Below are 10,483 nucleotides of genomic sequence, written 5' to 3' on the forward strand. Positions count from 1 at the left end.
AATCATGTCACATCTCCTTTAAAGGTGATCCACTATCTCCCTAAAAAAGTTTAATTTAATATATATTTACCTTTTTCTAATTTGAATAATGTCGCCATTTTAAAAATGGAGAGTGATATAAACATACTTTAAAAGCGTTTAAAACATTCATTGCATAAACAACAAATTATCAGATGCAGTGCCTTCTAGAAACTTTTTCAAAGTGTTCTTGAAAGTGTTCACAAAGAAGCACAAATATATAATTCTAAAGAAGATTGTCATAATCTAGTTTGGTCGATTATGAAATTCTGTTTTGATGTGGTGACAAACAAATCTGTATTTCGAATAGTTTTTTTTACGATTTCTTTAGCCTGTTTTCAATCTAACATCTACCTCCTTCAATTCAGACATCAAAATTATTGGCTATCCGCCTGTAGTTATTGCAATGGTTAAGATCAAGAAATTAATCCCTCAAAAACATTCTGCAACCTAAATCGATGACTTTTATTATCATTTTGTAATATAAAAAGTAAAATCACAAACTCCGAGGTAAATTAAAAACGGAAAGTCCCTAATCAAATGATAAGACACATCAAACAATGGACAACAACTGTCGTATTCCTGACTTGGTACAGGCATTTGCAAATGTCGAAAATGGTGGCTCGAACCTGATTTCATAGCGCTAAACCTCAAACTTGTATGATAATCGCATCAAATTCCGTTATATTTACTATGATGCGTGAACAAAACAGACATAGTAGGTGAAATAGTCAAAATATTGGTATAGCAGTCATCACTGTGTCACAATTTCAAAACAAACAAACATTTACCAAAAAAGCACAAAAAACATCTGTCAAAGGAGTAGGTCCGGTAAGACCCCTTTTTGGCCCCAAAATATAACAGTTTTACAAAATTATTAAAATGTAAACTTTAAGTTATTTATTGTACAGGTGAATGCTTCTGCTACATAAATATGGGCTGTTTTTGACAATACAATGCACATATATCGGGTTGTAGCACCATGAAGTCATGCTAAATTACTGAAATCTTCAAAATTCTATCATTTTAGTTAAATTTTAGACGGTTTCCGTGTAAAACGAAAGTGGCCGCATGCGTGTTCGTCCTTAATATTGAAATGTAAGTTGTATATTATGATAATACATATTACCATATATAAAGATTGTGGATGAACACGGATGCGCGGCCACTTTCATTTTTGACTAAAACCATCTGAAAAGTGACGTTTTTGGGCATATTTGAGAGATTTTTCATATTTCAGCATGAATCGGACCGTTTTTAATGACTAAATCAGTTGAAATCTTTCACAAAAACTAATTGAATCAAGTTAAATAGACACTTAAGTGTTTAAAAAGTGGTCAAAATCTTTCGTCAGATGAAACTGAAATTTGAGGCCAAAATTAGTCCTTACCGGACCTTTAAAAACCATATTTATTGCTTCGTGTGTTTGAATTCAGAAAATGTAAACTGCACATAGAAAGATATTTGTTGTTGTTTCTCTATCCCTTGTTTAAGATATTACAACTAATTTAGAAAAATTTAGAAAAGTCAAATTGAGCTACAAACAAATCACCACCAAAGACGATAAATAACTCCAACAAATAGTTATTTGACTAAATCAATATTTTGAAATCATCTTGTCTAGATGACCATAAGTTTACAACTTCTGTCTATCGTTTAAAATAATTTAATGCATTATGGGTTATTCCAAAAAGTGTACTCCTCGATGTTGTGACTGGTAAATTATGTCAAAAACAATGACATCACAACCAATTTAATTCTTGGTAACGAACTCCTATATTAGTGGAAAGAAAATCAAACCAGACTAACCAAAAAACTGGACAATTTATCTAAATAGACAAAATCTGGTCGATCAAGCATGCATAGGTGTAAAAAAAATCGATGCACCATACACGCAGATTTTAAACCAATTAAAGAAGTCACAGATTGTTAATTATAACTACAAACATTTTGTAATTCCGGCAAAGCCTTAAATAATATTATTTTTTATATAAAATCATTACTGTCCGCCTCCTCTCCTTATGTTTTTTTTTTTTTTTGTTGAAATCGTCAATGACAATATATTTTGTTAATGCTGGTTGCCTACGCTTAACAAAACAATATTTTGAAGAACGATATTTAGCTTCGTTGTCTTGTGTTGACTTAACTTTATACACATTTTTTTCATTCTTTCTACAGTAAAAATATGACCTTCAAAGTATCGAAAGACTAAAACACATATTCTTTTTCTATGCAGATCACTACCCATTCTCTATGCTTAATTGAAAGATCAATTACGTCATTTCATTAAAAAGGTCATCTTTCCTACAAAATGGATATCGAAAATACATATTTAATTGTTATTTTTATTAGGTCATGAAAAATAGCAACAGTTTTATAACGGTGGTTAAAAGTCGTAATTTCGATTGATAGAAAACAGATCCGAGTTACAAACTTAAACCAAGGAAAAAAATTAACTATAACGGGAAAACAAGGGTTCAACAGAATCACTAAAAATAAACAAAAATAAACGCCAACATATATAGAAAAAAACCTTCTGATAACCACTGCAATATGCCTGATTTGGTACAGTAAAATTTAAGAAAAAATGTAAAAGATTATTTGTATAGAACCACATTGACTTCACCAACAAATACACGGAAATTGATAGCGTAAACATTTTTTTCTTATAGACAGCATATTGCCACCACTACTTGTCAACTTCTTTTTTGCTGAGTTTCTATATGAATTATGCTTCAAAAGAATTCATATGAAGTGAATTCATTTAGAAACTTCTCGAAACCAAACGAAAATACATGTTTCAAAATTCTCTTCTTTCGTTTAAATTATATAAGGGATATCCTGACACGCAATAGCTAAAATTTCAGTAAGCGTTTGTATCTCATATGATAAGACCAAGTGAACTTGAGATTCAGGACACTACTAAAACTCGAAGGTCTGCTTTATATCTTAGTCTCTTTGGTTTTAAAGACATAGATGAACGAATGCAAGCTAAATTCTTTGACAAATGTGATGACGTCTTTCCAGTTGCTGATCTCTCATTGTAAACATATCTTTATAAGTTGAAGTTGTTCTGATTCATATTATAAAAAAACGCAAAAAATATTTCAATTCTATCTTATAAAGAAAAATTTCATCACATGTGCGGAAGATGATATGGTCAGTAAAAAACAATTCATCTCAAATTTGATATTGGACTTATTCCTTTCAATAAAAAGAATTCCATTCTCAATATAGCTTACAATAGGCTGCAAATGTACACATTTCTTTTGTTTACTCATAAAATTATATCTCGAAAAGAAAAGAAAAACTATCCAAAAATACAGAATCCTTGTTTAAATATTGAACCAGATTATTTATTGAATGCAATTATTACAAAATGATAAAGTTACGCCTGTGTGCTGAATAATTACTGAAAATGACATCATTTCAAATACTCACTTGGCACGAAGTCTTGAAATTTATTTCGTCAAACAGACAAATTTGGGAATTGGCAATTGAAATAATATTCTCAAATTTTCGTCTGCAGGCCTCTATGGAAAGAACTGAGACTGTTGCCACTTGTAAAGTGTCAGCTGTGTCACCTATAATATAAGTATTGGTGATTTTATTTTCGTTATTCAAAATACTGTATTTTAAGTTGCCATCTGATATGTATAAAGTTAGATAATCAAAATACTCTAAATCAATCTAATTTAAATTGATTCCTTACTTTGCTCCAACAAGACTTGTTAAATAAAGATTTATAAAATTTCAATCATACAATTGAGGATATATGAATATTGGCACCATGAAGCCATAAAAGTATGAAGACACTCTAAAGTTATGTTTTCTTAATGGTTATTGGATCATTATTCATATTGTTTCAAATACGATAATTATTCATAATGTTTCAAATACAATACAAACATGATTTTTTTAATTAGTGTTTTATTTGTTCAAAGAAAAAAAAATCTTAAAACTAAATTGTGACTTTTAGTCCTCTGACTTTCTGTCCTATATTCGTTTTTATTAAGAACTTGGGAAAATCAAGTTTTATTAAAAAAAAATGCTTAACTAAAAAGCACTTTTAAGTATAAGTGCTGTTTTCAGGCAAAAGATTTATTTAACAAGACTCAGACTTTACAATTAGATAATTAACTTATCTAATTTGACTTATCTATGAGAATCATGCATTATAAATGGATGTAAAAATCTGTTTTTTTATATATATCTTTATTCAATGGTGGCTGTGGACATGTCAGCTAAAGAAAAAGTAATTTGATCAGTTAACATTATAAGAAAAGGTGAATTGGTCGAGTAATGTTCAGAACTTTGGTCGAGTATGGTTCAGACTGAAAAAAATAGGTCGAGAGCTGGTCAAGTATTGGTCGAGTACAGGTCAAGACTAGCTAAAGACTTTTTCAAACTAGCCAAGTCATAGTCGAGGTTATTTTTAATAGCAAAGATATACATTCCAGATGTTTACAAATAATCAAAACTGAAACTCATCCTCGATTTATGTTTAACACATTTGACATTGTTTTTCTGCAACAGAAATTCCTGTACAGTGACCTGTCTTTATCACATCAAATACGTTCAGATAAGGTCCTTTTGATTCACCATTGTCAAATAAGGTTCTTTGCCAAAATCATGTGTGATATGAATAAAATGTTAGCCCTTATATACACAATTATTAATTTGACAGTATTAATTTGAAAATATCAATAACTATTTTTGTTTAAACTATAGATTTTAGGAACGCCTAATTTACTTCGAATTGATAAATGCATAAAAACAATAAATGATTTCGCTAAAATTAAGATTGGATATAAACATCAAATTATACATTGTAGAAGCTTGTTCAATACTTAGATCAATACTCTTTTCTACATGAGCAACTCTCTTTTTTGACATTATAAATTCAATCAAATATCAGCTTAGCGATACATTATCTTAAGACACTAATCAACTTACCAGACTTCGTAAGTCCCCAGCCTGTAATGTTACAAGTATCTAAATCTATATTGGTTTTGCTGCTCGAAAGAGCTACCAATTGGCTTGTTTTTGTAAACAGTACTGGAGCCTTTAGTTCAATTAGCACTATGTCATTTTCGCCTAAAAACACATCAGTCTTTGGATTGAACTTTCGATTAAACTTTGGATGCTAAAAATAGAAAATCAAAATAGTACATTTTGTATTATCAAATTGAATAGTGATTAATTAGTCTCTTGTTGGTCAAGGATTGATGTAAATGTATGTTCTATTTGTAATATGTTGAGTATCCTTCACAGTTGTATCTAAAGACACATTATGAGATAAATGTATTGCATTTTAAGATTGGCCTTCGTAAAACATACATTTCACTGTCGCAAATTGAGTTTATCTAGCAACGTACAATTCAGTTATAATGCTACATATTAAAATAAAATAAATTCCATTTCATGTATTTTTAAGCTTAAAAATGCCATAAATGAAAAGTCTGCAAAACTGTTGCAACGTCTTGAGTATCTGAACAATATTGTCCATTTCCAACGAAAATTATCATTACAAACGAATTGCATTAGATTAATCAGTCCTGTGTAAATATTTAAAGCATTGGTTAAAGTTGGCGGGAGGGAACTCACGAATCTGTCTTTAGGTGTGAGATCTTAAGTTGAAATCCAAGACCTCGTGTTGACCGACTTATAAAATGCGACATTAACAAAAACACAGGTTTCTTTCGATGAATTGGTACATTCAGGGGGACTTGTAGTATAAAAAAACATCATATAAAGCCTATAGGTATACAAAAACTATTGCCTAATTCTTTGTCCAGTCAGTCATTACATAGAGGATTCTTTTTTACTTCCGTACATTTGTCTTTGTGTGCGTTTCTCAAGGAAGTTATTTCATAATAGATTGTGTATAGGAGTTATAAATTCAGATTTCTACTTTTATGAAACGTTTTATTTCTCCAATCTGTTTATCAGGATCTGACTGTTTGGTAAATCCATAGACAATCCGTCTGTTACCCACTCTGAAATAAATATGATAGATATAGGCTGTAGAAAATATTGTTACAGAATACTAAAAATATATATAGAAACATATCCCAAAAATGTCAGAAAATCTCGACTGTCCAATTACGTGTTCCGGTATTTGTCTTTGTCGTTCAGTCTATAAAAATAACCAGTGTACAATTTGGAAATTAGTATGGCGTTCATTATCACTGAACTAGTATATATTCGTTAACCTGGTAAAGACAAACTCTACCTGAAAGCTGGAAATATGTTTGTTTCGAGTAACATTAACGCATTATGAACTGAAAATATTCTAAACAAGACCGCAGGAAGGATAATTCACAGGCTGGTAAAGACAACAGAGATAAATCTTAAGCAATAGTATCGACTAGTCAAACTGATGGTTACAAAACCGTGCAATCAGATGTGACTAAATTTGCATTACCGTCCTCTAAAGCAGTGGGCTGCTGTAATCAGCCATTTTTTGGATATGAAAACAGCTCCACATGCAAGTCCCCATGAATCCTTTATCGATGATCGCTTTTGTAACATAGCCTGCCACGGATACATCTCTATTGTTGTGTCATCTCCACCAATTATCTGGGTTACAATATCTCCGCTAGAAATCTAAATTAAGGAATAACACATCAGGTTTGAAATATAATCTAGGGGTTTGACACAAATGTCAGGATACTTAAATGATTATCAACTTGATAAAAGAAGATGTGGTATAGAGGAAATGAGGCAACTCTCCATTCAAGTTACAATATGTAAAAAATAAACCGTATAGGTCAAAGTACGGCCTTATACACGGAGCATCGGCACACACCAAACAGCAAGTTATAAAGGGCCCCAGAATTACAAGTGTAAAAGGGATAAAAAAAATAACAACAATACCGAACTCCAACATTATTTAAACTTGGAGGAAGACCATATAATGTGACAAAACAAAACGTTTAACAATATCAACCACCAGGAGGAATATAAAATAACTGCCATATTTCTGACATCAAACAGTTTTTTTCTGAGGAAATTAGTGGGTTAAACATGGTTTTATTGCAATCTAAACCTTCAACTCGTATATGTGTTGTTAAAAAATTGACAACAACACGTTTAATAATTTCAATGCATTTGGAGCGCTTTTATAGATTTACTTTCATCAGGAACGCTCAAAGCCAAACATTTGAAATCCGTGGATATATAAGTACCGAAACCGTTGAAGAGCTATATGACAAAAAAATATTCATCAAAAAGCATAGTTATTACTATAAAAAATTTGTAAGGGTTCCGCGGAACCCAGTGTCTCGCCTAGTTTTGCTGTAAATTGCAGGCTCAACAAAAATGAGGAAAAAAATCAATAAAAATATTCCTTTTCATACTATCTTATTATTGTAAGAAGCTTCTGTCCAATTTCGGTAAAAATCTAAGATTGTTAATAAATCTAATAAATGTTTCGAAAACTTTAACTGCAGACTGTATGTAATGTTAACTGGAAGAAAATCTAAGTCCATTTAAAAGTAAAAAACAGAAAAAATACAGTTATCTTTTTTACAAAATTTATTTATGGATACTATCTTATGATCATAAATAAGCTTCTATCCAAGTTTGGTACAAACCCAGGATAGTTTAAGAAAGTTATTAAAATTTAAAAAAAATTAACCACAGAGTGAATGTTATGTTTCCCCGCAGAAAAACTAAGTCCATTTTTAAGTATAATAAGGAAAAAATGGAATTTTATTTTTACAAAATTTACTTCTGGATACTATCTTATGATCAGAAACAAGCTTCTGTCCAAGTTTGGTACAAACCAAGGATAGTTTATGAAAGTTATTAAAATTCTAAAAACTTTAACCACAGAGTGAATGTAATGTTTCTCCGCAGAAAAACCTAAGTCCATTTATAAGTAAAATATGGAAAAAATGGAATTTTATTTTTACAAAATTTACTTCTGGATACTATCTTATGATCATAAACAAGCTTCTGTCCAAGTTTGGTAGAAATGCAGTATAGTTTAAGAAAGTTATTAAAATTTCAAAAACTTTAACCACAGAGTGAATATTTGTTGACGCCGCCGACGACACCGACGACGACGGAAAGTAGGATCGCTTAGTCTCGCTTTTTCGACTAAAGTCGAAGGCTCGACAAAAAATCGTATGTCCTTAGATGATAAAGATTTAGAAAATACATATGTAGTATTAGTAACTGTAAATAAAGGCAATAGTAATATACCGCTGTATGAAAAAAACAAATCAGGGTTAAAATTTAAAACTGAGGAAAACACCTAGAATGTAAGAGGAAAACTACGACACAACAGAAACACGACATTTAAATGTAACACACACAGAAATGAACTATAATATAACAATGGCCATTTTCCTGACTAGGTACAGGACTTAGATGTATAAAATGTTATAAAGCACAGACGTGAAAAAAATATATACTAATTATCTCCCTTGTTGCATACAGAAACATTAGCCCAATATCAAAAAGTGAACCAGTCTATATATTTTTTTTAATAAACGACGCAACTTATTAAAAAATCAAATAAAAACAGTCGGACAATTGATATATATGTGGATTAAAATAGAGGTAAAATGGCTATATATTTACCCCAACTTTCAAGACTGCTGCAAAATACAAAAAAAAATAATATTACAGAACATACGAAACACCTTTTCTTTACAATTGATTGGTGGCATGGTAAGTTGTTTTGTAAATATAAAAACTTTAGCAATGCTTGATAGGTCACATACTTAAATCAATCCCTAGTTTGTAAAAAACTTTAAAGTTTCGATATTGATCCATCTGACAACCATATCTCAATTAAAAATGAATATGAGGATCAAATATGTGTAAAAAAATTCTATGCGGGTGTTTGTCCTCAGTAAATCCTACAAGTTAATTTATTGTTGAAAAAATTATTGTGTTGTGTATAACTTGTGTTAACTATTTTGATCTGAGCGTCACTGATGAGTCTTATGTAGACGAAACGCGCGTCTGGCGTATAAAATTATAATCCTGGTACTTTTGATAACTAGTATACAATTGAAATTTTATTTCCAGAGTAAGTTTCTCCTGCCAAGTGGCCCTAAAAACTACATTGACACAACTGGAGCGTTATGTTGTAATATCCACATCAATTTTCCGCTTTTTTCATTTTTGATCGAGTCTGTGAAATTTGAAATTTCAGATAAACATGGTTCAGAATTTACTTTGTTTCAAATGAATTAATATTTGACCGGAGTAAATTTTTAAAGTTCTCTTTAACAGAATCTTTCTTTGTGTATAGTGTGGTGGTTTATTCCTTGTTTTTTAGAGGTATAAATGGGGATTGAGATAAAAAAAAAAGAAAAAAAGAAGCTTGTTAAATCCCGCCGCGTTTTACGCCTGTTCAATTTTAGGGACATCTAGCCTTTGTAAGTTTTGTGCTGTGTTTTTAATTTCGGCCTATCTACATGTTTCAGAGTTTAGTGTCGCATCCACATCGCTGAACCATGATATATGTTTTTAGGGGTCAATTGAAATCGGTCTCCGGAATCAGTCATTTCCCGCTAAGTTTGAGGCTTTGATTACTTTGGACGGTTGGTTGGATTGCTGTCTATTAGAAACATTCCCCGTTTTATCACGTTTTACAATACATGTATAAGTATGGTATCATTTATGTGTTAATAAATTTTAAAAAGTACTAGTATTACATATATATTTTACCTATAATGAAATAGCTCATAATGCCAATATATCCCTTCATCTTTTTGTTTTATGAAAACTGGTTCTAAGTTTTCTACAAATTGAATAAGATCAACAATTAAAATATATACTGAAGTTACACCTGTTTTAAAATAACACACTAGTCTTCGTATATTATAACGGAATGGCAAAAGAGAGTGTACTAATTTTAATGTTGTCCTTTCAAGGTCATTTTGTTTTATAAACATTTAAAATAGAGGTTAAACCCGTCAAATGTCCAGCTCTTTCCTTTTATACACCCTTTTATAGTCTTTAATACATATTTCAACAAATTCATGAAAGGTGCGAATGGAAGATTGACATATATTGTATATACATATATCTCTGCTTCTTTTATGACTCGATTAGTAATTGAAAATGGAATCTACTATGTCCTGTAATTTAGACGATGCTTGTTGAAAAAAGTTTAACGACCCTTTATTTTTGGCACCTGTGTAAACCAAAAGATCATAAGGTTGTTATTGGCTAAAAGACTTTAGAGGGGATGTAAAATAACCTATTGCGTGTTGCTGTTTTGTTTTTGCTTTTTTTAATTTGAAAAACGAACTTTGAAAGTACTAACAATCCTGTCAACTTTTAATTTGGAGTTTTCCTTATGTTCAAAATAAGTCATGTTATGCATTTATCGATTTTATCTTCGTAGTTGAAATTAAAAAAGCGAGAACACATCGACCCCCGAGCAGTATTTGTGGTAATATGTAAGACATTCATATCTTCAGTTTCTACTAAAATACAA

The 10,483-nt window shown here is 30.7% G+C and overlaps 1 protein-coding gene across 1 annotated transcript; it reads right to left on the reverse strand.

Moving 5' to 3' along the window:
- Positions 1 to 7: 7 nt before the first annotated feature.
- Positions 8 to 8,623, reverse strand: LOC134687920 (granzyme K-like). The gene is made up of 6 exons (XM_063548379.1): positions 8,611 to 8,623; positions 6,446 to 6,627; positions 5,933 to 6,017; positions 4,975 to 5,164; positions 3,460 to 3,602; positions 8 to 40 (listed from the first exon to the last, which is right to left on the reverse strand). The coding sequence occupies exons 2-6, from the start codon at positions 6,568 to 6,570 to the stop codon at positions 8 to 10; spliced, it is 576 nt and encodes a 191-aa protein (XP_063404449.1). The 5' UTR covers positions 6,571 to 6,627; positions 8,611 to 8,623.
- Between the last annotated feature and the right edge of the window lie 1,860 nt (positions 8,624 to 10,483).

The sequence above is a fragment of the Mytilus trossulus genome, chromosome 10, assembly GCF_036588685.1.
Source record: "Mytilus trossulus isolate FHL-02 chromosome 10, PNRI_Mtr1.1.1.hap1, whole genome shotgun sequence".
NCBI lineage: Eukaryota > Metazoa > Mollusca > Bivalvia > Mytilida > Mytilidae > Mytilus > Mytilus trossulus.

Excerpts from the sequence above, each read along its gene's own strand:
- LOC134687920 (XM_063548379.1), bottom strand. The coding sequence starts at position 6,570 with ATGTATCCGTGGCAGGCTATGTTACAAAAGCGATCATCGATAAAGGAT. Across the intron at positions 6,018-6,445 it reads GCCCACTGCTTTAGAGGACG|AGTGGGTAACAGACGGATTG; the intron begins GTAATGCAAATT and ends TATTTATTTCAG. Across the intron at positions 3,603-4,974 it reads CTGGGGACTTACGAAGTCTG|GTGACACAGCTGACACTTTA; the intron begins GTAAGTTGATTA and ends CTTATATTATAG.